The 27,634-nt window shown below is 40.2% G+C and overlaps 1 protein-coding gene and 1 long non-coding RNA gene across 2 annotated transcripts; one reads left to right on the top strand and one right to left on the bottom strand.

The window, feature by feature from the left end:
• Nucleotides 1-465: 465 nt before the first annotated feature.
• rac2 (Rac family small GTPase 2) lies at nucleotides 466-26,677 on the bottom strand. Its single transcript, XM_049570984.1, has 7 exons — nucleotides 26,544-26,677; nucleotides 15,516-15,587; nucleotides 11,944-12,061; nucleotides 9,599-9,661; nucleotides 4,366-4,525; nucleotides 2,026-2,159; nucleotides 466-1,085 (listed from the first exon to the last, which is right to left on the bottom strand). Exons 1-6 carry the CDS (start codon nucleotides 26,576-26,578, stop codon nucleotides 2,029-2,031), a joined length of 579 nt encoding a protein of 192 aa, XP_049426941.1. The 5' UTR covers nucleotides 26,579-26,677; the 3' UTR covers nucleotides 466-1,085; nucleotides 2,026-2,028.
• On the top strand, nucleotides 4,502-22,384 carry LOC125885452 (uncharacterized). The gene is made up of 3 exons (XR_007448902.1): nucleotides 4,502-4,585; nucleotides 16,288-16,392; nucleotides 22,297-22,384. It is a non-coding gene; the product is annotated as an uncharacterized LOC125885452 (long non-coding RNA).
• Nucleotides 26,678-27,634: the final 957 nt, after the last annotated feature.

The following is a 27,634-nucleotide window of genomic DNA, read 5'->3' as shown; positions in this document are numbered from 1 at the left end:
GCAATGTGATTCCTTTTGAGCTACACAGGATTATTTGTTCCCTTACCAACACACAATGACACACTCACATACACTTAGACAAATAATGAGCAATGTTTCCCACCTGGCGGGGTGATGAGTATAACCTCTCTCCCACAACACCATTAATCAGTTAGCCTCTGTTAATCAACACAAACAAATAAATCAAATTGATATCACCGTCCTGATGTCTTGCCCTCTGGGGAAGCAAAGTAAGACAGATGATGCCTGTAGCAGCTGGTAGAAAGCAGTCGGATATATCAGTGTTACCTTAGACAGACCCTCCTCACAGAGCTCTTTTATTTTATTGCCCGGGTCCTGTAGATGATGGTGCGTGTCTGATCCTGCAGGAAGCTGTACAGACTATGTAGTAATCAGCCATGCGTTTTATCAAAGTTAAAATAGTCATGTCAACTCTGAAGAAATAATATTCTCTCTGCTGATGTCTTACTTGATAAAATGTCTTTTATTTTAATATCACAACAAATAAAACATTTGTTAATAACCTTTATTCAAATACAACATTGTTCTGCTCCCTGCTCATACAAAAACTACATTCCTGATCCTTATGTTTTGTCGTTGTTCGTCACTCTCAATACAACACTTGTAAGACATTATGAAGCAATCTTATTGCATCTTTGCACTCAGTAAGAAATATTATCATTATTTGAAGCTACACAAGACACCTGAGAGCAGTGAGGTGTGATCTGGTGTGCAGGAATTTGGTACATTCTGCTCCTGGTCTTACAGTACATTTAAGCTAACAGGGTGAGTCTATAGTGTGTCAACTGGGGCAGTCTGTTGCATCCACATATAGTGATTTCTTCTGATAAATTGGTGTATTTTACAGAGGAAATTTAGTGCAGTTTTTATAATGCACTTCAAAAATCAGTCTCTAAGTAAGCTGTACAAAGGTTTGCTACCATTTTGTTATAACTGCACAAGCATTGTTTTTTTAACCAGTGGAAATCTAATTGTAGTTTTCTACTGGAAACATTAACAGAACTTTAAAATCTTCTTCAACCTCAGGTCATCAGTCTGAATCTCTCCTTTTCCTCTTCCTGGTCCTGCAAGAATTGAAGACAATGACGACCACATGAATGTGTCACAACTTGATTAAAACACACACACAGGTTCAAATGGCAATGCGTGTAGGATGTCTGAGAAAATGTAATCCTGCTTCAGTGTTAAGAACATAAAGGATTCTTCCTCTCAGCAAAGAAGTGTCTCATTAGTCCACATGCAATTTTGTGAAAATAATTTCTCTGTCACATGTCTCCAAATTCTCTTTGTACCTTGGCATATTGAAATGCCAGCGGGATGCTTTCAGTTCTACAATAATTATTATAATAAAAAAAATAAAAATTAACTTCTCTTTTTCTTGGACTTTGTGTTATTCAGTTGCTAATGTATCTCCTGCAGAGAAAAGGCTTGGATCATTGTCAGTCATATTACTGCTGTATTTTCTAGCTCACTGCATTATGTGTCTGTCCTCCTCCTGGCAAATTGGAAATCTGCCCTGAAGGGTGGGAAATAATTACCCGAGTACTGTGATAGGATTTTTTTTTTTTTTCATATCAAATGTGACATTAGGTAAATCGTTTCAGAAGAAACAACGTAGCTATATTCTCTGTGCATGCATTATCATGTTTTTCTAATTGTCTTTAGTGTGTCTCTTTGTGTAAAAACTACCATGTTTTTTCAGTTGATTCTCTTTGGCTAGTTTTCTTATTCTCTTTGTCAAGTGTGTGAAACTGTATGCTTGGTGAAGAAGAAGCCTTTGAATCATCTATCGGTGATCAGCCAGTTCTCACTGCCCAGTACGCGATCAAGATTCCTCACAAGTTGTGTAGGATGTGTTCAGCGTTACGATCCAGGAAAAGCACACAAATGAATGAGTCATCCTGACCCCTCCTACTCTCTCTCACTTGTTCACTACATCTTTCGATTGTTCCTTTCTTCACTGACCACTCTCCCTCTCTCCCTCTGTGTTTGCTTCAGTCTTACCATTTACAGCAGTGAGCAGGGCTTCTTCTTGACTTTGGTGGGCTGGGGGCAGAGCACGGCCCGGATGGCCTCATCAAACACAGTCTTCAGACCGCGCTGGGTCAAGGCCGAGCACTCCAGGTACTTCACTGCGTCTAAACATATAAACAAGGACACAGAAAAACACACATTGATAAAACTACACTTTGAAACATAAAGAATAAGTGTGTTAAGTAGGCTGAAGTAAACAAGCAGCATTATGTAACGCCATGTACGTATCCAGTATATGTAAACTGCATTTTTTAACCATACTTTTCAAGAAAGACTGGCAATCCTATAGGCTATAACCTGCATGCTGAAATACAGTAATGTTAAAGCCACTGAGACATAAGGAACATGTCAGCTGGGGTTCTAATGGCTAAATTTCTCAATCATTTCTAATATTGCTACTCAGAGTATTTATTTTACTTTAATGATAATAATACTGCATTTTATTTATAAGCTCCTTTCAGAGCACTCAAGGACACCTTACGTGAAAAAAACAAAAAACAAAACAAGCAGCAATATATCCATAGATTCTGTAATATACAATAAAAATTAATAAAATGACTAGAAAAAAGGTATAAAATCATCATCATAAAGTCATCATCAGGGCAGGTAACCTAAACCTAATGAAGTCGCTGAAGAACAGGAGTGATATGATCCATGGAGGGGGTTCTAGTTATGATTCAGCCTTTATGCTCTTCTTAGGTCACCACCAACTCCCACAGGGCTGTAACACAAAGCTAGTTCGACAACGCCAGGCTTTCTTTGCCTTAGCTGGCTTGACAAACCCCACAGCCCCCAGTCAACAGGTATTAGCTTGTTGTTAAGCTTTCTCAGTGTGTGTTCCCATAAAATGAGTCAAATGATGTATTCAGTTCATCATTTGACTCTTAAAGTTGATCGACTGTATGCCACATACTTCCGCTATTGAATAATATGGAAGCGTATTGCATTCACTTGACAAATAAAAAAAAATCTGTTTTGTTGAGTAATTTTTTCTGTTTTTCGGAGTAATTTTTTTATTTTTCTGTTTTTCTGAGTATTTTTTTCTGAGTTAAGAGAGCAATAGAACAACAGACACTTTCATTCCTTTCTTGAGAGCTCGATATAATGGAAGCAAACATGACCCGCTTGTTTAGTTTAATCCAGTTTTACTTTGTTTTGGGTTTGAGACACTGGGAGATACTCTTGTCTTTAAGTCATATAGATGGTGTTACTATTAGTTAGTCAACTTTACGCAGGCACCTTAAGACTTTGCGGTTGTTCAGACAAAAAGCCCATTCAGATCTGCTGGACATTGCAGTGTTTCTCCAGAATCAGTTGGGCACATATGGCAAGCTCCATGGACACAAAATGATGCATCTGAAATGCATTCAGGCTGGCTACATGGTGACTCAAGTAAGGTGCTGGTCAAAAAGGCTAGAGGTATTATTTTTCTCTCAAGGCTGATGTCACGGCAACTAACTATAATGGAGACTGTTCATGATTTTACTGTCACTGAATTCAATATACTACCTCAGTTAGGGCAGTAATCGCAGGCAACACATCATAGGTTAACTATAAGTCCCTGACACACCAAGCAGGCAGTTGACTGTTGGTCAATGTTGGGCTGTCAGTGAGCGTACGTCGCCCCAGTCTTTTCGGTCTGTCCCACACTGTTGGCAGTTGTCGGCTTGTTAGTGGCCAAGTCAGTTTGTTGAATCAGTGTCGGAGACGATGGAGACGGTCAGTAAATTAAATTAGAAACAAACATGAGGAATCAAATAGCTAAAGTCAAGAGGGTGTGAGATCGGAACACAATTGTTATATTAGGTACTTTTTTTTTTAGCCACTGAGCACTATAGCAGAACCAGTGTGTAATTGTGTTATTGTTCGTTGGTGCACAGTAATTTGTCCATTCAACATGGGATTGTGTGGTTAATGTGCTAACTGGCTAACTAGCATCTTGAATCCATCCTCGGTCTTCCTGTTTCCATTTTGAATGGCAAATCCAGACTACCACTGCCTTCTGGTATGGAGGGTTATTTACTTTCACACAGGTGCAGAACATAAGTGCTCACTGGCCATTGGTTGTAGCCTTTGTGGTGTGTTCAAGTGCAACTTTTTGACTGAGACACAGGCAACATGAGACGATGCAACTGTTGGCCTTCATCACACCTGATTCTTTGATGGGTGTGTCTGGGCCTTGATACATTGACTACATTTTCATTTATCTTATCACTTACTGAGCAATAGTGACTGCTTTGTTTCATCAGCCAAGGAGGCTACACAGTTCTGTCACACTAGACCTGAGAGGACCCTGTGAGTATTACTCACCTATCTCCTTGGCCAGAGCCAGACCCTGAGGGTAGGTGATTGGTGCCAGCTTCTTTTCCTTCAGCTTCTCAATGGTATCCTTCTCGTCCCTCAGATCCAGCTTGGTGCCCACCAGGATGATGGGTGTGGAGGGGCAGTGGTGGCGAACTTCAGGGTACCACTGGACAGAGTTAAAGGCAAACAAAAAGAGAAGAGACAAAGAAGAAGACACAAAATGGAGGTAAGTGTCGGAGATGAAGAAAACGACAGGAGGTGAAGGGAGACAAAAAGGTTGGAAGCCAAAAGGTACAAAAAGCTGGGTGAAGGAGTCAGCCTGGTTCCTTAAATTCTTGTGAAATAAGTCTTAAAATGCAAATGACATGCTGAAGGTATGAAATCCAAGTTTCAGCCTGAACTTGCAAATAATTTCACAACATGATTGAGGTTTTCATTTTCAGACCTCTCCCAGCTGCCTCCACTCTCCTCTTACAATTTCCCTCAAAATTATAGCGTTTGCTCTATCTCTCAGCCAGGTCCCCACTAGTTTCCCTTCTTTTCTTCAGGCCTTTCCCTCTGATCTCAAGTTTGCTTTTTCCTCCTCACCTCGTATCTCCTTTTCCCGACTTCTCCCTGTCTCTCTCTTCGTTTTCCTCAGTGAGGAAATGAGAGATGCTATCTGCTAAAATAATTAAGTTAGAAATAAGATTCTGTTAGTGCACACAGTGACGGTTGTAGTTTTTGATTGGCACATCCAGCCTGCTTAGTGAGAGAGTCTGCTCACAGGCCAACCTGTTGACATGGGGATTATGGGTATTACCTGATGGGTTGTACTGCTGCTTCTTTTAGCCGCTCCTTTTTAAATGTTTTACTGTGTGTGTCTGAAATTCTAAACCTCTGTGTAATACAGATTCATGGACTCGTTGAATCTCCTCCTCATTCAGCAGCTCAATCTTCTTTTGAGGTCTCAGTAAAACAAATTTAAATTAAATTCTGCCACAGTAAATTCTATCTTGGTCGCAGCCAATAAGGAAATTGTCTTGTATTGTTTTTTAAACTTGACTTTCAAGTGAGTATTCCCTGAACTTGGCCTGTTCTTTTCAGCAGGTCCACTTAACATATACTAGAGCCTTAGACTTTTAGGTTAGGAGTTAAGTAAAAGAAAAGAGGGCTTGTCTTACTTGAAAATTGACTCCTTAACGAGTGTACTTGACTTGAGATGCGGAAGCAAAACAATTCAAGTTTCAAGGTTTGATCTGTAAAAAATTCCATTCTAATAAAGGTCCATTGCAATTTTGAGACTTGATTTCGACATGTTTGAGTTGACTTGACACTAAATTTGCTTAAAAGCTTTCAGAGTTAACTGTCTTGTTTGACTTAAGATTTGACTTGAAGCTTGCTCCAAAGGACCTTAGACTTTGACTTGTCTTGAATGCTTTACGACTTGTGTTGGACCTATATCAGTTGAGTTAGGACTTGACTTTGACTTGTCTTACTTGAGTTTTGAGACTTGCTCTGAAAGACTTTAGATTGTATTGTGACTGTGACTTTTCTTGAATGACTTAAAACTTGGACTTGTCTTGAATGACTTGTCTGTCTTTAGGATGGCCAGAGCACAGGGCACAAATTAGACTTGTACCTACTTGTCTTGGCCAATGGGACTTTTAATCTCCTGCCAGATGGCAACAGCTGTATTGACGAGCGAAGAGGTCAGGTGGTGTCTTTATAGACCTGGGTTACCTTTGTGATTGTAGGCTGGTTGTACAAGTTCTGGAGTTGCAACTGTTTATTTCCAGTTATCTCAATGGCCTGGTTAACCCCTTCGGTGAGCTTGTATCTGTGTCCAGGTGATTGGTTTCCATGCCAGAAGAAATATAGAATATAATGAGAATATTACAGGGTGTGTTTGCTGGCGATGAAACTCCTCAATTTCCTGAGGAGACAGAGCTGCTGCCTTGCTTTGTTGGATAAGTTTATTATCAGTGATTTGTTCCCAGATATTTTAAGCGGGTTACCTGCTGCACTCTCTGCCTCTTCATGATCACAGGCTCAAAGGTGGGCCCTGTGCTGCCTACAGCAATCTTTCTGACCTTTCTGTCCAGATGATTGAGTCTTGTAATGTAGCACAGAGTGAATGCTATCTGATTGGTGATGGATGAAGAGTGAGTGAACAGGAGGCCAGACAATCTATACTCCACCATGTCATTATGCTTTGATTTGCTTGACATTTAGCTGCACAGGTGCCTTGCTGTCAATAGTTATCCACCTCTGCACAAAGGATATTCAACCTGCTTTGCCTGAGGGTCAGTTTTGCAAAAGGGCAGGAGGCCAGGGGCACATTTCTAGGATTGGAGGACATTTGGGGCTTAGCCTGGGACTGTGGGACTTTTTGATTTAAATTAAACCCTGTTTTGATGCTTTTTATGAATTCCGGCATATTATTTAAATTTAAAATACAAAAAGGTTTATTTCCATTATGAAATAGAAATGGTTGGTGGGCCACTCGGCACTTTGTCGCCGTAAGTTAAGTATCACTACTCTCTTCTAAAATTCAGATTCAAATGAAGGAAGGAATGTGAAGGGAGGAAAAGGTTAGTTTGAAGACAGGAAGAGTCTAAAAGGTCCAGAATCATAAAAAGTTCGTCCTGCGAAGAATTAGCCATACAGTATATCTCAGAAATGACTAAATGATGTTTGTATAGTGCAAACAATGCCAGCCAAAACATTTAGTCTCTGTGTGTCTGTCATGATCGTACATGTGGGAAATACATGTAAATCTCATTATCTTATTCACACACAGGTAATGCAGTAATCATTTGTACGTTAGGCCAAATACAGTCTGTTTTCTGAGTGTAAAATTATAACCAAAGCCGTCTTTCTGCTTCTGAAGTTTCACTTTATAGAATCCCTGCTTTTACCACCAAGCACTCTTCCTCTTTAATTTCCCTACATACCAACTAATCTAGTGGGAACCACTTTGATGGCACCGCTCCAGTCCCTTGTTACTATGGTGACTCGCATGGAATTCAAAATGAAGAGCAAGGCAGAGGTGAATCGTATTCAAACGGATCTAATCAATATTCATGATGTTATTTCATTTGTTATATTGTGTCGATGTTCTTATAGGATATTTATAGGGTTGGGAGGCAGCGAGTGGCTTTGAGAGAGACTCCCCTTTTGCTGCGGTACTTGTCCTTGTGTCATCGAGGAACAGGAAATGGAGAGCGCATGAACTACTATAGAACCGAGAGAGCACTTTAGATGAGTATGCCATGCATGAAGGCTTTTAATCTCACAATGCTGCAAATACATTCTGGTGTTCCTTTCAGTGTGTCGAGGTTAAAGGGGTTGAATGATTTAACCTACATGACCCTGAATAGAAATAAGCAGGGATAGAATATGGACAGAGGGATGGATGGAGATTTAAATCTAGAACTGAAATGATTAGTTGATTAATTGATTGGCACATTTATGCCATGTATTCAGTAAAGGAAATACCAGACATTCATTGGTTCCAGCTTCTTCAACTTGAAGATGTGCTGTTTTTTGTACGTTTGTGCTGTTTTTCTCTAATTACTATGATATAATAATTATTTGCTTATTATTATTATTATAAGCAAAAGGCTAACACTAGGTTAGCATTAGATATCTGCAATAATATCGGAATCATAAGATCACAAAATTAAGGCAAAAATACTCTCATTTTCCAACACCACTGATGGATAGCTCAATTCAATTTCATGAGCCACAAACCATGGCAACAACAAACGTGTCCCAGCTGTGCGCATCAATCTTTAGTGTCCCCTTGAAACCATTTCTGTTATGTTTGGACCTTCTTGCCGCAAATAGAGAAACATGCTGCAAGAAGCTCCAAGCATAACGGACACTGTTTCAAGGGGACGATTGGGATTGATGCGTTCGGCTGGGATATGTTTGCTGTTGCCATGGTTTGTGGCTTATGAAAATGCTGTGCATATATCGTCAGGTGGTTAAGATGTTTGCTCATTTGTTTGTGTGGTGTCTATTTGCATGTGTGTTCTTAATTTGCAGTGTGTTAAGCTCTCAGGGCCACCGCACATATTGGCTTATGACACACTCCTCTTCACATCACTGTTGTCTGATGGAGTTGCCTCCTTAAATTTGATTATTTTAATGATCTGCGAGAGCCCAGAATCCAATTATCTGTCAGACAAAATGTCAAACACTCCCGACTTAAATCCCCCCTGTGTCACTGTCATTCTGTCTTTCGTTATCAAAAATCTTTGTTTTGTTATTGTCTTACGAGAGCGCAGTTGGGAGCTGAGCCTGCTTTGTAAAGTCTGCTGTTTCACCTACTAATTATGGTTAATTGCTCCTCCATTCTTCATTGTTTTAGGCCTTGCATACACATGCAAATCACTTCCCAAACATATAATTCAGCAAGTGTAGCAGAAGAGGCAGCGACAAGATTGTTTTTCTTTTATTTATATACTGTATAACCACTTTTGCTTATTTTAGGACTGCTTGATTCCCTAAACTCAAAGTATATATTTAAAGTGGGTGACTGTTTTTTCAGGTGACATATAAAAAGGTCCAAATAATAAGGCCCGCTTCCGCTGAAGAAGTTCCTGGTACTATCTGGGGGGCAGGAACTTTACAGGAACGTCCTCTCGCTCGGCCCTCTCAACCGCCGTGTCTCCACTGAGAGGGCGGAGTAGGAGGAAGGTTCCTGTCAAGTTACCGGGCTCTGGATGTGATGTAATCGTTCCGCGATTGACCGGGGTGACGCGGCAAAGAAACAAACAAAGAAGAACAACAACAAAGAAGAAGAAGCAGAAGTACGAAGCAGAAGTAAGAAGAAGAAAGCAGACATAAGAAAGACGATAATCAACATGGAAGGAGCTGAGGTGGTTGCTGGGTTTCTGGCATGTCTCTTCGTTTACATGGCGATGGAAGCTATGAACGCGCTAACCCTCATCTGCTGAGTTTTAAAAATGCCGGCTATTTTGTCGCTTTCTGTTGACGTCACATCCCGCCTTGAGTATATCCAATCAGCACCAAGTAAACCCCCAGCCCCACCCAGGAGTTTTTCAGGGCTGTTCTGAGTGCCTACTCCGAGGCAGGGACTTGTTTAGCTCCTGTAAACGTTCCGCAATTCTGTCCTTCAGGGGTGGTTCCTGTGGTGAAGACACGCACCAACGGCCCTGGCCCCGTAAAATTAACCCGAAGTTCCTGCGTTGGAAACGGGCCTATAACATACCACAGATTGGAGACTCACCTTAGCTCTGACGTTCTCATAGGACGCTGGGCTCACCAGGGAGAAACAGATCAGGAAAACATCCTAGACAGACAATGAGATGAGAGAGAGTAGATTAGAGGATTGATTTGACCCCACTGGGACTCTGACTACATGTCTACTGCAAATTTATATAGTTCATGGTAAAATATTTATGTTTCTCTGTAGGCTACCTATGGGGAATGATAGGTCCTTGACTCATTTTATTGCAAAGGACATTATTAGCCTTTTTCTATTGTGGAGAGACTTGCTCTGCGTTAACTGTGTGTTATGTTGTTGAACAAGTAGTTGATGCTCGATTTAAAATGGGTCCAAAAGTTCTGGTAATTTGACCAAAAAATCTTAGTTTCAATCTGAGAGTTTATCTTAAATTAGATTGCAGTTTGCTACATGTAAATAAAATACTGTAAAATAAATCAACCACCAACCACAGCTGGTAAAGCTTTTCAGTTTGATGCAATGTATGCACTGTAGGAGGGCAAAACTTTGGAATGAGGTTGTCTCAACAAACGTGAACCCAGCCAGACACAGAGAGAAACCATTCAGGGTCCACACCCCCATAGAGGAATTATCTTCTATCTATCTATCAGTGCTAGTCAACCCTGTCTTCTTGCATGTCTGATTCATCCCTGGAAATCTTCTGCAGGTATGTCCTGACATCCAGCAATCACTGTGTTCAAGGGGGACATCTAATCATGACCTAGCAGGTGGTTATTAACAATCCACCTCCACTAGGAAAAGAATTCTTCTGTGTCTGACTTGGTCTGTTTTTACTGAGAAGAACGCAGTCCACATATCTACCCTTTTGCAGTGTGGACATGGCCTTAGATTGAAAAGTTTAATCACCCAGTGGCTGCTCTGCTGAAGTGGAAATCAGCTGTGATTTTGTTGGTGGTTGAGTTTGAGTCAGAAACAGTTCATGAATTTTGAAAGATGTAGTCAGTGGGTGTATTTTGTGTCGAAGCAATGGAACTGCTGTTGTGCTGACTGTGTCAAGTGTTTTGAAAGAGGGAGCTCTGTTCAGAGAAATGCTTGAAGCCAATGTAAAAAAACAAACAAACCAGAAAAAAAACAGTTTCTTTTCTGGCACAATAACTGCTTTAATTTATTCAAAGTCAAATTAAATTTTGCTTATTTGGTCTCAAAAAAAAGGAACATCTTAATCCAAATAACATCCTCAGTACAACTAAATATAGCAGTCATTTTGGCCAAAGCTAGTCACACTATCCTTATGTAGGTGTATACAGTGTGTGTTCTGTTTTTCTTTTCTATTTAATAAATGTACTTAATTGCCAATTAAGTCCCACAGTATAAGATAAACATTATTTCTAGGAATTTCTACGTAGATTTTTTTCTTTCTGATATTAATCACAGAACTGTATTTAATTGGTGACCTTTATTTAATTGGGTGGTCAATAGACTGGGGAAAGTTGTTTACTGCGAATAAATTCGGGAATTTGTTGAAATAATAAATTGAGTTAAAAGAAGACTTCTACCCACTCCTTTTTTATCTTTGTCTTGTTTGTTTGGATAGCGTGCAAATGCCAAAAATTCATACAAATCTGGAGATATCACAAAAAAAATGTTTAGCTTTGGGGAGGTGGAAAAGTTGGTGTATCAAAAAATGGATAAATGCGACAAAGTACAATGGAAAAAGATTTAGCAAATAAATGATGACGCAGTTTTACTATCATTATATGACTGGTGCTCTTTTAATTACATCATTTCATTGCACTGTCTTCTTCTGCAGTGGCACCTGACTGGAAAATAAGATCATCTACTGCTTATTCTGATGAACCACCTCCCAGTAACAGTAGTGGAATGGAAACGTGCATAATTATATTTTCTTGTTCCAACATTTCAGTTACATTTGGATGGAAACTCAACTTGTGACATCATCTTTTTCCCCCAACCTATTTTGCCTGTCAAATTAATGTAGCTTGTGCAGGTTGTAAATGGATCTGGAAGCCGCAATCTCAAATCTCATGGGTTTCACAGCGGGAGACAAAGTAGATGTTATCTTTACTAATGAACTGTGCAAGTGTGTGGGCATGTATTACTCATGTTGTGGGGACTCGCTTTCCTTTTAGGGACAAAATGCAAGTCCCCACGACATAAATCAATACAATTTAGGGCGAAACCTTTGAGGTTGGGGGTTAGGCAAGTAGTTGATAGGGTTAGGGTTAGTCCCCAGGAAATGAAGTCAATGTAATGTTCTCTGAAGTGATGGAAACACGACTGTGTGCTCTTTGTGTGTGCGTGCGTGTGTGTGTGTGTGTGTGTGTGTGTGTGTGTGTGTGTGTGTGTGTGTGTGTGTGAAGATGTACCGTCTGTGGGTAGGACAGTGGGCGGAGCCTGTCATAGTCTTCCTGTCCAGCTGTATCCCAGAGTCCCAGATTGACTGGCTTGCTGTCCACCATCACATTAGCTGAGTAGTTGTCAAATCTGTGGGGAGCACGGCATCAATCAGTCAGTCACTGAGCTGGTCTGTCCTTTAATAGATTATTTAAACAATCAATCATTTGATTTATAAATGCCACAGAAATGCCATCACAACAAGGAAGCATTGCATAATTACACATCTGACAGGCGAAGCTTACAGGAAATAAAGGAGTTCATTTGGGCATATAGAGTTTGGTATGACCAGTAATACAGCTTTCATGATAATAAGCATGCCTTTGTTTTTACAGCATTAGAGATATAAGAAAAATGTGTTGCTTAGTACAGTAAGTAGCTCATTAAACCTGCCCAGTTAATGAGCACTAGACTGGTCCTTAGACTGGAAGGATTTGGATTCCCTTGCTGTGTTTGTCTGCCATTAAAATGTATAATATATTACTGTGTGTTTATGGTAATGGCCAGTGTTATAGACTGTAATATGTAAGCAACAATGCCCTCATGTGGTCATATAGACACACTACAGACTAATTTGTCAGCTTTGTCAGTCACAGTCATACACCTTCCCCTGGGCCTCCTGCATGTGCACATGTTGCTACAGAGACAAGCACAATTACCAAATAGTTTCAGTACTAAAAAACAATGAGTGCATTAATGAAAATGTAAAAAAAAAAAAGGTAAAAAAAAAAAAAAAAGATGATTAGATATGAATAAAAACAGATGTTGTAAATGAACCCTTCCGTGGGTCGTCATAATGATAATTTCTGTTTTCCCTTATGCAACTTCGATGGACACTTTCAACACTGTTTAAGCAACATCCTGCCTCATAAATAAAATTAAAAAAAAAAAAAACAACAGCTGCTTGAGGCTTTTGAGAAAGGCATGTCCAAATGCGGCCAAGTGCGGCCAGTTGTGGCTTGCAGACCAATTTTAAATGGCCCATGCTTATCGTTCCAAATATACAATGTGGTCCCCTGCACAATATTGCTCAAACAAACAACATCAATATGCTTTTTTCTGTTAACCTCATGGTGCAGGACTTTTATACATTTTGTAGACACGCATCAAGAAGGAACTATGCAAGCGGAACTAGTTTGTTTTCATAAACAGATGATAAACGAGCACACAAAGAGTTACCCAACAGCAGACATTTCCTGCTAGGTAACAGAGATGGCCACGACAAAGAGGCGCAAAGCTGATAGCAAGTGTTATGTTTTTTTTAATAACCTACATAAAGGGAGGGAATCTGGCCCCCATTCAAAAGGGTTCAGACATCCCTGTTTTAAGAGATCAAGAGATATGATATCACTCGTGTTCTTTCCTCACTTCACTGGTTAGTTTTAGAGCACTTCATGGGCCTAAATCCTGTTTAAAGACATTATTGTGTCACATTTATACATTTTCTCTCACATGTATTACCTGACTTTACTTGTCTCTTGGTTGCATTTTGTAGTCCTAGAATATTGTAAAGGTTTATCAGCCAATCATTAATATCGTCCAGTATTCGCCTTGTTCACTGCCACTGGCCTATCTGCAAATAAGATGGCAATCTCCTGTGGCAGTGGCTGATATGTTTCTGTTGTGTTGCATCAATTTTGTGCAGGCTAAAAAGCAGGTCTTGAGACTAACAATGTCCCATTGTCCCAGGGGCAATAAAAAAAAATGCTTGTGTTCTTTAACCCTGAGAAGTCGTCAGGGTAAGAGAACACAGTAAACTCGATATGGATGCGTCATGGGGACACAACCGATTGTTTCTCTGGTGCTACATTGTAAGCAACAAATCCATGTTGAAATCAGCAGGAGAAGAGTTAGTTAAAATTAGCTGTTTGCGGCCAATGGCCGGAAGTAACTGCTGATGGAGGTTGCATTGAGTTACATTATGATGCGTTCAAGCTCTTATCAGTATAAAGGACTTTTCAGCAAATTTAATAGGTCCTGATGATGTGTTCGAATGTAATTTAAAATGTAGTTTTTGGTGAGAAACTTGAATAAATCTGTTCATTTGAAGAATAAATCCCTTGATGTTTTCATAGCAACATAAAATAGATTTTAGAGAGGGGATTATGATGTATTATATGTAGTATAAAGGCTTTTGAAGTTGATAATAAATGTTTTTCATGTGAACAAAGGTAATTAAAAGGTTGTTTCATTGTGTATGACTGAATGTGTGCTCATTCGAAGGTTGTGTTACGCAGGATTGAATGACTTTAAAGCAGTTCAGTTGTTTTATTGTAATGAAGATTTCTTTATTTCTCTTGCACAAAAGGGAATAAATAACAACAAGTAAGGAATGACGAGGTCTCCATTATCAGTTTTGGTGCCAACGTGGAGGCGTGAATGGTCCTACGCGCATTGTTTGAGCGTTTGGTCACTTACCAAAGAAATAAGAAGTAAGAACATTCATTTCTATTTTTATACTTTTTGCAGTCAAACTCAAAAGTTTTTGACAAGCTATGACTTGGGAGTTTACCTTACACCTGGAACAATCATTACCACCCCTTAAGGTACTTATGCGATGGAAATGTAGACCTGGCAGCGGGAGATATTTCTAGTTCCTTTAGCTTATAGAACACTTTGGCACTAGCTATTAGCCAGGAAGCTAACATTATGCTAGCAAGATTCAGAGTCAATAACATTGCATCCCCCAGTTAATAACAAGATTTTCACAAACGATGCACCACGTGTAATGTTACTGTCGACTGCAGCCTGAAGTATCGAGTAGTGGATGGGATGTGAAATGATTATGCTCAGTAGGGCAATGCCGTACCTGCAGTGTGTGTTACAGTCTCCCTCCTGTTAGTGATGTGCAAATGAAGCTTCATGAAGCACCAGTTGTATTTGCAGAACCCACTAGATGGCGTTCTTGGTGTAATGAAAAAAGGCTCAAGGGAAAGGAAAGGAAATGGTTCATGAAGCGTTATTTGGCCATTGCTAGTTGAAACCAAACTGCATTGCCATCCCTTGAGCCTTTTTGATTACACCAAGAGCGCCATCTAGTGGGTTCAGTCAATACAACTGGTGGTTCATGAAGCTTCATTTGGACATAACTACCTGTGGTGTTCAGAGGATGAAGCACTGAAGGCGACACTCAGTGTTGTAAATCAATTGTAAACAGAGGATTTGGCTGCGTCCCTAACTCATATTAGATTCATTTAAGGCAGTGAACAGACTGTTTAACCGCAGCTACTTAGTAGGTGTCCATTAACAGTTTTCAACGGACCCCATTCAGCCGATCAGGATCGAGTATTTATCAAGACCATGGTACAACCACAGAATAAACGACAACAATTAAAACACATTGATACTGGCGATTGGCCAATAGTTATTTTAAACTTCGGTATCAGTATCGGCCTAGAAGTTAACAATCAGGGCATCCATAGTTTCTATGTAAAATACCTAGTAACTTTTGTGAAAGGTGCTATTTGATAAACTTTATTATTTTGTATGTTTTTTTATGTACCTTCAGAGAGAGAGAGAATGTGTCTTTTTGCGTCATACTCACACTGTAGGAATGTACTCCCCGGGGAAGGCATTGGTTGTGTAGCTGATGAGAAGACATGTTTTTCCCACCGCTCTAGATCACACAAGTAAAAACACATACAGTGAGACATTATGAACAGGCAATATCAATGTTTCAGGCTAAAAGAGACGAAGACAGTGAGAGAAAGACTGATAACAGGCAGGTATTTATTAGGAGATGTAAGCTTTGTCCTGAGCCCATACTACACACTGACAACAGCAGAGAGAAAGTACAGTCCCTTCATTTTCATAGTATCCTTTTCTTAGAATTAGTACACAAAGTCAGCACACTTATATCATTCACTCTGCAACTTTGTGATGCCAATAAAACGTCACACGAGGAGAGCAAACTGTATTTCCAAAGATTGTAGCTCCTATATTTTAATTTAGCATTGCACTGTGGGACAACTGCACCACTGTATATCATCAGTGTGAATTCAAACCATAGTTGGATTTAGTGTGTAGCATGGATTTAGGACACAGTAATATCATAGAAGAGGAAGAGGATGAGGGATGGGTGAGCTAATAGACTGATCTTACAGTCATCACATGTACAGTGTCACAACTTTATTCTGCACAGTATTCACTTTATGCCACATTTTTTAATGGATATTGAAACATTACATCCTGTAACATGTTCATTTTTGGATCGCAGTTAGCAGCTTGTCTGAACTTCCACAGTGATGAAATAGCATGGATGCACGCAGGAGGTGATCAAACAAGTACAAACTGGCTCTGTTCTTATTTTGTTCCAGAGTTCTGCTCTCAGTAGTTCAACAATAACACCAGAACTCGTGGCCTGTCTTCACCAAGGCACTGACACACGGAGCACATAGCATTCTGGATGAATCTGTGAGAAGGTGAGAAGTTTCGACGAGTTTCTTCTGATTTCTTTTCTTTTCTTTTTTTTTTTTTTAAATTAAACAGATGTTGCAAAGCGAGAAAGAGCCTGTCATGAAACCAAGTGATCTGCTGCTCCAGGCCTAAATGTTCAATCTGTGGTTTGCCTTTAAGGATGATCACACTTTTGCTCACATACAAGCTATAAGCAGGCATGTCTTGGCAAGACTGCGCCCAATTAATAAGGAACTTATCAGCTCATAAGAGGCAACCTCCGGCGCTAAAAAATGGAAGGCAACACAGAAGTGACAAAAACTGCAGTTCCTTGAATGGCCACTTGAGGCCAGCACCAAGAGTGAGTCAGTCCCCATAGACCCCCATGTTAAAGTGACCAACTTTACAGTAGAAATAAACATGTTTACAGGCTGTTTATGAGGTGTGGCTGCAGTCTGAGCCAGATCCACCCCTCACTTCTTCACAACTCCACCCTCTGGTCCAAATATGGTCATTTCTGGTTCCAAAAATCCAAGATGGCACTGGCCGAAATGCCAAACTCAAGGCTTCAGAACAGTCCACGAACCAATGGGTGATGTCAGTGTAGCTACGTCCATTATTTTAAACAGTCTTTGCTCATTACCCACAATCACAGTCCCTCCTGTAGTTCATCACCACCAGCATTTAAAGATCCCGAAACCCATTTTTCCAATCAGCCTCAATTAACTGACAGAGTTAGAACGATACAGGACATATCACATGAGAGATTTCGGTATTGTGTTATTTTTCTGTTGAAGTTTCTTTGTTGAAAGAGAGCATTTGGTTTTAAAGTCAAAGACTACATAAACCAAGCATCAAAGCTCATTCTAGACTTGGAAGACCTGACAAAATAATCTTAGCTGCTCGTTTGCTTGCTGTTTGCCTTGTTTGTCAGTTAAAACTCCATCCACTGATGAGAGATGGGGAGAAAAGCAGCGGGAACGGCTCGCAAGTGGACCTCACGACCTACAAATATTAAAGATCTGAGTGCTTTCACATCCCCACACAAGTAGGAGCGTTTGAAAAGTGGAATCTAAATGCTGCAGTCCATTCATAATCACAGCTATTATTGATGCATGATTCAGGCATCATCATCAGCGTCAGCTGAGCAACAAGTCAGGGGGATTTTCAGTAGTTAAAGCTCTTTTTAGAAACATCGGGTTAAATCTTATCAGATCAGAAAAGGCGTCAGCTCTGAAGGGTGTACAGACAAACAGCCTAATTGGATTAGCAGCTCAAGCATGCATTGTTTGAGACTACGGTAGAGATGAGGGGGCCCAGGAAAGGTGCATTACACAGTAGCTGAGGTACAGTAGCCAGATCTGTTCAGCACCATGGGTAACAACCAGGAAGGTTACAGAGATGAGTATGTGTCTCTTTACCTAGCACCGATAAAATGGTGTGACTTTCTGAGTAAGTTTGGGGTTGGGACTGTTTTGTGTTAGTTCATGCATATCACAGATACACACACAAAAAACACTTGTCTTTCTTGATGTTTAGCCATGCAGATAGTTTCACTTCTAGTTGCCATGGTACACAATCATGCCAGATAAAAATTTCCCTTGGACAACTCCTGCTGCCAGGCAATGAAGGTGGCTGGAAATTTAGTTTGTGGTGCAACACTAAAAAGTCCCACCTCTTTAGAAAAACTGTGGACAGTTTGCAGTATTTTTGATGGGAAGATGTTCCCAATGGACACGGGGAGATCTGTATATATATGTGTGTTTTTCCTCAACAGAGGATTCTGGCTGTGTCTAAACGCACTTTGTCTTACACAACATATTCATTTTATTTGTGTGCACATTGCCCTCAAAAAATACAACATTGATTTAAAAAGAGTAGTCTCCATAGCATTTTAACATTTTTGATTTGTAATAACAAACAAATGCTAAACCACTGAGTGGCTATTATGTGGGGGATGGTGAATCAGTTTTGTACTTATACCTATGAAAAGTAATGCACCAGAATTCATATAAAACCCATGTAGTCTTCAGCCAGTAATTCATTTATGACCCACGTAATTGTAAAAGCTTTCTAAGGTACATCTTCACCATGTTTTTTTTAACCCAAACCTAACCTCCATAACTTGAGTTTCCTTAACCTAACCTACGAACGTTTACATTAAGTACCTAACACGACGACATCCAACCATGATTGTTTTCATAAACCTAGCCTACATAACTTTACTTTCCTAAACTTAACATGATGACACCCAGCAATGATAATTTTCTTAATCTAACCTACGTATCTTAATGTTAAGTATGTAATGTGACAACGTCCAACCATGATTATTTTTCTGAACCTAACCTACGTAACTTTACTTTCATAACGTGATGTCGCCCAACAAAGATGCCTTTCCTAAATCTACCCTAGTCTCGCTCACAAGACCTTTCTCAAGAAAAGAAAGGTCTGGCTGGGCCGACTCTCACTTCAAGATTGGAGGAAAAAACCCTCCGGCTGCTTGTATTTCTTTCAACCAATCACAATCATTCTGGGCGGTGCCACAGCAACGGTGCGCTTGCAAAAATATTGCTGGGGGGAAACAGGTTTTGGTGTAACACGCCCACAAAAATATCGCCTACAGGACACGAACTATGGCAGAAAAATGGCTACATCCCCGCAAGATCAAACACCACAAAAGTTAGTAAAGGACGTGTTGAAAACTGCAACCGGAGGTGGTAGGGCGGGACTTCAGCGGGTGGCTCGTTCTGCCAAGTGAGAGGCTGATCTGTGTAGCGAACTTCCGCTCACTCAGACTAGACTAAACCTACCCTAACCTGCAGGGGCACTACTTTTTTTTTTTTTTTTTTTTTTTTTTTTTGCATATCATACAAACCATTGAGAATATGGGAAGTGATGTCAGACACAGTCTTTGAGCACAAAAAGGGAAATTTCCCTCCTCCCCGTTATATTCGGGTAGTGGCAGAAACATTAGCTAGACTCAGTGGAGGATATTTTGATCTGTGTTCATAAAGCTAAATTGTATGCATGTTTTGATACCACTAGAGATATCAGAAAAAAATATGTCTTATACATATACTATATCTATAATCTGATGTGACCCTATAGAGAGAAGCTGAAAAAACTTAGTTAACTTTATAAAAATGGGTACACCAAAGATCTCTTGAAGATTTTGTAACAAAAAAAAAAAAAATGCTGTGTGCGTATAGATCAGTCTGTCATCATAAGGTAGCATTTTAAATAAGGCCAGCCCAGGAACAAGATGACTCAGTGGTGGTATGAGCAGCCCAGCTGTCAACTAAGAAAAGCTTTGCGTGTCTGTGTGGGTACTTCTATCTTAGTGAGGACCAGTTTGAGTTTTAGACATTGAGTTTGATGACATGTTGTCAAGTTGTTGAAGGATTCAGACTTGGTTTTACAGTTAAGGCTTAGGTGAGATGTTTAAGTTTGGGTAAGGCATGCAGTTGCGATAGTTAAGGTTGGGAGTGTGGGTGAAGGAGTGTGTTATGTCAGTAAAGGCCCTCAGAAGTTTAGAAGCGCCAGCACTTGTGTGTTTTGTGGTTGTGAGTGAGTCAAATAGGAACTGATCTGTTTCAGAAGCATCAGTTAGGCTACTGAAAACAGGAACCAACCAAACTCATCTCACAAGAAAAAAAAAAAAAGAGAAAGACTTCAACCCCTGTTCTGTCTCTGTCTCTCTGTTCTTAATCTGGTTTTCCATCAACTTTTCTGTCCCCTGTTGACGCCATCCTACATCATTTGGTTTTAGCTTGCAAACTTCTCAAAGGAGATTAATTTTCACTCTGTGTCTGTCTTTCTATTCTTCACCCTTTTCCCCAGAGAAACAAGATCATTAGATCTTGCTTGTATTTCCTCCTCTGTTTCTTACTCTCTTTTTCTCTTATTTCATGTCCGCCTGCTGGTTAGAATCTCGTAACCATCGCAACAACTGACTTTCTATCATTTCTTCCATCTTAGTTTGTGAAACCCCCGTCTCCCTCTACTTGGTTCAGTCCACAAAGCACAAGCCGCAAAAATTAGTCAAATGGCTTCGACTACATCGAAGCAAAAAGCTGTCAAGTAGTTAACCACAAGTCTGTTTCTAAGGCTGAGGGTATGAGAGGAAAGCTTTAATGTCTATACAAGAGGCAGTCAGGCTCAGTTTCTATTAGTTGAGTTTTACATGAGATTTTAAATATTTTTGTTTTTTTTAACTTTCAAACCTATAATTTTATGAAGTAGTTTAAACCTGCTCACTCCAGTTCAAGTGGAACAGCGAAATTCATCCAACAGCAAACAGTGCTGGATCTTGGAGACAAAGTTGCAGGGCGACTTGGTGAACTACTATAGCTGGAGAGTAGCTGTAGCTGTTTGTACTGTCATTCACTCCACTCTGGCATTTTGCTCTCAGGATTGTACACCCAATTTATTAATTAAAGTGTTTAAGAGGGATAAAATTTCTCTGGGCTAGTGGCTGTGAGTTATGCTGCATTAACATGAAGGAAGGACGGTAAAACTTGGGCGAGGCCGGCAGAGAATACCGTCCACGGCAACAGTAGACGGCAATGCCGTCCAAAGTTAAAATATTTTAACTTTTACCGTTCAATTGGATGTGACGTAGTTCCAAAACAGAACAGAAAACATGGCTGAACTCGACAACGAAAAGCTAGTGCTTTTTGTGCAGCAGCACCCAGAATTATATGACCAAACTTTAAAAGCCTACCGTGATGCTTCCAAGAAGGCGTACATATTGGACACAATTAGCACAGAGCTGGTGGAATACCAGGTATGTAATATGAAACATAACGTTATGAATTGCTTTATTAGCTTAGCGAGCTATCTGGCCATAACATCGCCAAAGCAACAATCATGTGTCACGAGTCATGTGTGTCTCATTTTGCCGTCGTGCCGTTCCGTCGGACCACTTGTTTATTTCTCCCGCTCCGTCTAGCAGATGTCTCCCGTCTGCCGCCTGCCGTCTGCCTGATTCCATGTGAATGCGGCATTAGTGTGAGTTAGCTTGGCCACTATTACAGCAGACATTTATCTAGGCCCATAATCAACTCTCAAAATTATCTGCAAGACATTCTTCATTTGTGGAGAAGTTTATATTCCAAGACTTTAAAAGTCTAGTGTGTAGGATGTAGTGCCATCTAGTGGTGAGGTTGCAGATTGCAACCAACTGAAACTACTGTGTGCCAAGCATTTAGGAGAACTACAGTGGCGGACGTAAAAACGCAAATGGCCCTTTCTAGAGCTAGTGGTTGTTTTGTCTGTTCTGGGCCACTGTAGAAACAACATGGCAGACTCCATTGGAAGAGACCCCTCTCCCTGTGAAGATATAAACAGCTCATTCTAGGGTAACAAAAAAATCAACAATTCTTAGTTTCAGGTGATTATACACTAAGGAAAACATAGTTTGAATATCATTTTCCATTTCTGTCAATATATCCCCCTATATCCTACACACTGGACCTTCAAGGCTGTTAAAATATTATCATTCTTCTTTACTTCTTCATTCTATAACTAGTACTATTTACACTGAGTGAAATAATCAAACTCAAGACTCGATTGACTCTATTTTTTTTTTTTTACATATTTCATTAAATTCAGCCTGCCATATTTGATAGTCAAATTAATTTTATTTATACAACTCAATGTCAGCATACAACACCCAGCAGATAAGGAAAAACTCATCTAACGGGAAAAAAATTCAAGAAATTTGGGATCTCCACTAGAATTTGAAATATGGTAAATTTATGAGGGTTTGTAATTTCTCAAAGACCAACAGGCTGCTGCTTGTCATTGGTTCCCTGTGGAGTTTTAGACCTCTATTAACTGTTTTTTTGGTACCCATTTTGTCCTAGTGCACATGGGTGACAAAATACACAGCCTAACCAATGGTGTCCCACTATTCCTCTGATCAACAGGTGGCGGCAACATGCCAAGGCGCCAGCAATGTGCCAGCAAAGGCAGGGTAGAGGAATACTGCAAGCTAGTCAACATGATTGTGCACAAATACTATGAGGAAGGAAATGCACTAGGACTGTTTGATAGACCTCAAGAATACACACAGTGTGTTTTGGTGAGTAACGCTGAATGTTAACCTTTATGTGTTAGCAAGAAAACTCCTCAGTGAGCCTTTAAGGGGATTTAGAATTAGTGTTTAATGCTATTAAATTGTATATGAAGAATTTCTGAATTCCATAAATTTTAATTAAACTAAACTGTTGTCGAAACAGTCCATCCATTCACCCATCTAACAGGCCAACATTATAATAGGGCCATATATCAGCAGCTTGTATGAACTCAGTGACTGGCTGAGAAACAGCAGACTTCCGTACAACCTGAGACCAACTTCCTCTTCTCTCTCTGTAAACAGAAGCTTTAAATCCCATTTTTGACGTCTGGTTTAGTCACAAACACGTGTTCACATACACCACCCAGACAATGAAGCTGCTGAGTTTCTTTTAAAAGACTGAACTGTCCCCACAAGGTCCACCTGCACCAACATCTGTGAAACTGGTGGAGCCCCAATGTCAAACTGCTGCTGCAGCAAAGGGTGTTTGCAGAGGTTGCGGCATGGTGCTTCGTTAGCTCCAACCAGAATTGATCAAAACATAAAAAATCATGGCAGAAATTACTCATACCACCACCAGCTTCAACTGGCAGCATCCCAGCTCTCATGAGTATACCAGTACTCTCTTAGTGCTGTTTGGACTATCTATACAGCTCCTCTCAGACGTTACTGCAGGGTTATTCTGAATTATTTTCACCCAGTTTTTGCAGTTTTTAATAACCAACAAATCAATACTTTCTGCAGTTATTGGCCAGGTGTTCACATGTGTAAAACTTGACAGAGCTCCAAGCTGTCTGCACATTCTTTTCTTCACATTCCTGACATTAACTCCTCCATGGTTGGTGTTCTCTGCAGGCCTGCACCTATTAGCTTTGTGTTGGTGTGTTTTCAAGGAAGCAATGGGAGGATTATGATACAATCTGGGTCAAGTTCTGGACAGCAACCATGGCAGATGCTGTGATTAAATAGATACCACAAGGTTGTATTTTCAAAATAAAAGCTTTTAAAGAATAAAAGAAATATTTTTTATCAAAATAACCCCTGAACTTTATGAGCACAGTAAAACACAATCCCACGAAACGCCAAGATACAATGTTTTTGGACATGATACATGTTCTTTTGTTTTTGTCTTTGTACGGTACAGGTATTGATGTAAAGATTAAAGTAATTCACAACTGTAAAGATGGTCTTTTCATAAAATGAGTCTGTCTATCCTATATCAAGAGGTATAAAACCCACACCTACCAGAATGTTCTCTGCTGCACCGGAACAATAAATGCTACTGCTGGTGGGTAATGTAATGTGAGCTTGGCCGATTTCCTACAGAAAGCAATATGGTGGCGAGCTGGTATCAATCAGTCTCGAATTACAGTTAAATGTTCAGCTAAAATATGTTTCTGGAAACATTTTAGGTGAGAAATAGGCAACAAAGTAACCGAATCTTGGTTTATGTTTGATCAGCACTGCTTAGTATTACCATTTGATCCTATTATTTTCAGCTTCTGTTTTTCATATACAGGAAACAGTATGGCGCCCACTCCCTGTTCCAACCTGGTCTCATTTGGAAGTTGTGGAATACCAGTGCTTGGGCAGTGACTACCGCCTCAGACACTGATGAAAAAGCTGTCTTTTCATGTCAGCATGATACGCAGCCAGGTGCGGTCAGTGTGTAATGTTGCCTAAAGACCCATTTATGCTCCCTTTACATACAAAAATGTATACGTCCGTTTCAAATGATGTTACCGTCACTGTCCACATACTTCCATGCGTCCTTTAAGTTGGCATGGATGTTAACCAATATATCCACCAGGGGGCAGCCCAGAGTCAAAAGTTTATGACAACAACAAACTCAAAAACAAACATGGCGACTGTGGAGGAGATATTGATAATGTACCTCTTGTATTAAAGACAAAAACAGAGGCAGCATTGTAGGAGGCGGTGGTCTGTGAGGCCGTCAAACATCATAGAGATGTTTATAGTTTCTAACTAACTCGCACAACCTTTCCTCAAAAAGTTCTGCTATTGTTATTTCTTCTTCGTGTCTCACTAGAGCTGCGTATCGGGTAGTGACAGCAACACTGCCCCCACGGTTTCCGGTGATACTGCTCCGTTTGGCCCATATCTGTAAGCTTTATGGAAATGTGCAGAAATACGGAAGAAATGAACATGGAGCACGGACAGAAGGCTCCGTCCGTATCCGGATCCGTATTTAACGTTGAGCATAAATGGGCCTTAACGGTGTCGGGGAAGTGTGGCTGTAAAACAGTGTAAGTTAAGGGGGTGAACAGTGCCAGTAGGGTGGGTGAGAGGGGTCAGACAATCACTAACCTTCACCCAAGAGGCCAGTGTTCACTTCCCATGTAAATGTAAAGCCAAAACCAGTTATTTTTTTCTGAATGCAACTACGTGCTCTTGTTGCCTAAACCTAACCACGTGCATATACAGTATGGGCTAAATGTAACCACGTGCGTTTGTTGTTGAAGGAATAAAACGTCAATTCGCTGCATAATACGTTTACTTTGAAAGAGACTGTATGCAAACTGTACATTTCCTGGAAAACGGAAGTCTATTCTGAAAAGACACAATGAATGTAACAGGTTGAAGTTGACACAGCATCCCAGGACGTCAACAACCGATGCATCCAGGCTACCTTCCACATCATATGTTGACATGGCGATATGTGACAAGGTCGGAGTGAGAATGTGTGCCTTTTCACAAATTCTCGTATTTCAGCCAAACAATGCACCAAAATATATTTCTATAAGCATTCTGGGCAAGAAATAGGCAATACAGTAACAGAATCTTGGTTTATGTTTGATCGGCACTGCCTGGTTTTACAGTTTGAGCTGAGTTTGGTCTGCGTTTTAGAGAAAGAGGTGTCCACTTCTATACTATTTGTGTCTGTAGTAGTGGGCAATGAAAATGCTGAAATACGACCTGTAGTTGGAGCAACAGCCACAGAGCCAGCGGACTTGAGCTGGGAGATGAACAGGGAGATCTAGGCACTAGTAAATTACAGGGAAGTTTACCATCCTTCATGATTCGTCCACCTTGGTCCACCATTCGATCACAATGTTCCCACTATCTGTCCTTTGCTGCTTCTGAGGCGACAGTGACATTTTTAATGGTGTTTCAGCTCCAAAACAAAGCTAAAAGTCTGCACTTTAGCATCCTAGATGCTGTTCCATTTCATATTCAGTGTGCTAAATTAAATCACAAAATGTCTCTCTTCTCAAGTAATGACAGGGTTCAGTCTCCCTGCTCATTGTTTTAAGTTCAAATCAGAGTCACACTCAACACAAACCAGGAAGCTCAACACACAAGGAAATGGAGCTATGGCATCTGTCAAGTACCTGTAAATGTTTAATTGTGTGTAACTGTGCTCTTGCAGCAACAGCTACAGTACTTCCGCTTTACAATTTCCCCCATCATGACAGCCAGCCCTTTTGCCCCAGCCCCAAAGAGAAGAGTAGAAGTTAGTCTTTCTAATTTGGTTGAAGACACAATGTCCAAACTTGTTCTGAGACGACAGTTAAGTCTTAAAAGTGAAGAAAACCAGCAGGTTTTCTAAGACTACAGGGTGCAAACAGAAGCTCTTGTATTGTCTTCTTTTCTAGCTTTTCTGTGCTTCGCTGTAAGAGCCACAGTTTTCAATCATTTCTTGGATTTCCATCTACAGTGAGGAGTCTCTGCTCTGAGCTTGCTGCATTTCAGCATTTTCCTGCATGTTGTGGCCTGTACCATCCAGCACGCTCACTCTGAATCAGCGCTGTCAAACACACACACCTAAAGATCTTCACATAACACTGGGCGGACTGTGTTCTAGAACAAGTTTAAGAGAACAGCAGCTTTAAGTTTTTTTGAGTGAACACCTTATCACTCAGCCACATCACTGCGGAAGTTGACAAAACTGTTAGTCGAGGCTGTTCAGGCCATGTGTAAAGCTTTGACATTTTTATCAAACAACCTTAAATTCTGTGCCTGAGGGCTGAACCTCTCCATCATGCATCAGCTGGGTTAACACTGCTTGATTCAACACTTGAAGGCAGCTAAAGTTTTAACAATGTAAATGTATGGTAAAGAAAAATAATGGCGTACCCATCTCCCACGACCACACATTTGATAGCCTGCATCCTGTTCCGCTCAGCTTCGTCTCCGCTCTTCACTGTGACAGAAACAGACTCAGAGAGGAAGGTTCAGAGACGCAGATCAGCATGCAACTACAGGAAATTGTTACACACCTCCCTCACTCCCCTCCCTTTCTTTCTCAGTCTCTCTTCCTTCATTTTTGCACCAATCTCACCTTCCGGCTTTGTTGTGTTTTTTCTTCTTCTAAACAACAGAAGTTGTGCAAGTGCAGTGCACAAATGGTTTACAATACAGATTAAATGTGTTGGATGTTGTCAGAGGACAGTCAATAAATAAGAACTGTGACATGAAGCGTTTTGAAAGGTTGACAATGCAGCAACTATAACAATGAGCTTTATTTAAAACTTCCTCTTTGGTTTGCAGTCACGCATGTCTGTGCATGCACGCACACGCACACACACACACATTAATGTTTACTTTAAAATTTACTTTCAATATAGTTAAAGTAGTTTGTTTAATTTTAATTTATAATGTCATAAAAAAGAAGGAAAATAACAGCAATATATCAGAATATTAGAAAAAAAAACTCTACTACTGCTACTTTACCACACCCCACAGGTGTCAAGTCAAGTCAAGTTTTGTAACTTGTGTCAAACCCAGGTCACAAATGTGATGATTTCAGACTCGACTCAATCAAAAGACTCATAACAGCTTTGATATGTAACTGGACCTGGACTTTAACTCGTGACTTGTGACTCGACCTGTACTGTAACATCACCGAATTTTGACTTCACTTGGACTTGAGCCTTTTGACTTGAAAATACATGATACCTTCCCCCAAGCTTAAAGATGAAAAAGTATGCAAGTTGACGCCAATTGGACCGCATCCAATCAAATTGCAGAAGAGAACCATAAAGAAATAATGCTGTTACTGAGCGGCAGTTGGAAAAAATGAAACCAATGATCATTTCATGTGTGCGCAAAAACTATGTGGTGCTCAACAAAAGACAAATTGCAGTATGCAAAACTATATAAGAATATCAGACAGAGACACAACAACATTCAACAAATTAACACACATTTTATAAAGCATCCATAAT

The sequence above is a fragment of the Epinephelus fuscoguttatus genome, linkage group LG3 (genome assembly GCF_011397635.1).
Source record: "Epinephelus fuscoguttatus linkage group LG3, E.fuscoguttatus.final_Chr_v1".
NCBI classification, from domain to species: domain Eukaryota; kingdom Metazoa; phylum Chordata; class Actinopteri; order Perciformes; family Serranidae; genus Epinephelus; species Epinephelus fuscoguttatus.
Note: the sequence above shows the minus strand (reverse complement) of the source record. Positions and strands in the feature narration are given on the sequence as shown.

What these genes read in the sequence shown, in the direction of transcription:
- rac2 (XM_049570984.1), bottom strand. Translation starts at nt 26,578, where the DNA reads ATGCAGGCTATCAAATGTGTGGTCGTGGGAGATGG. An exon ending in TGTGTGGTCGTGGGAGATGG is followed by an intron (nt 15,588 to 26,543) that starts GTACGCCATTAT and finishes TGTGTGATCTAG; the next exon opens with AGCGGTGGGAAAAACATGTC. An exon ending in GGCTCTGGCCAAGGAGATAG is followed by an intron (nt 2,160 to 4,365) that starts GTGAGTAATACT and finishes TTATATGTTTAG; the next exon opens with ACGCAGTGAAGTACCTGGAG.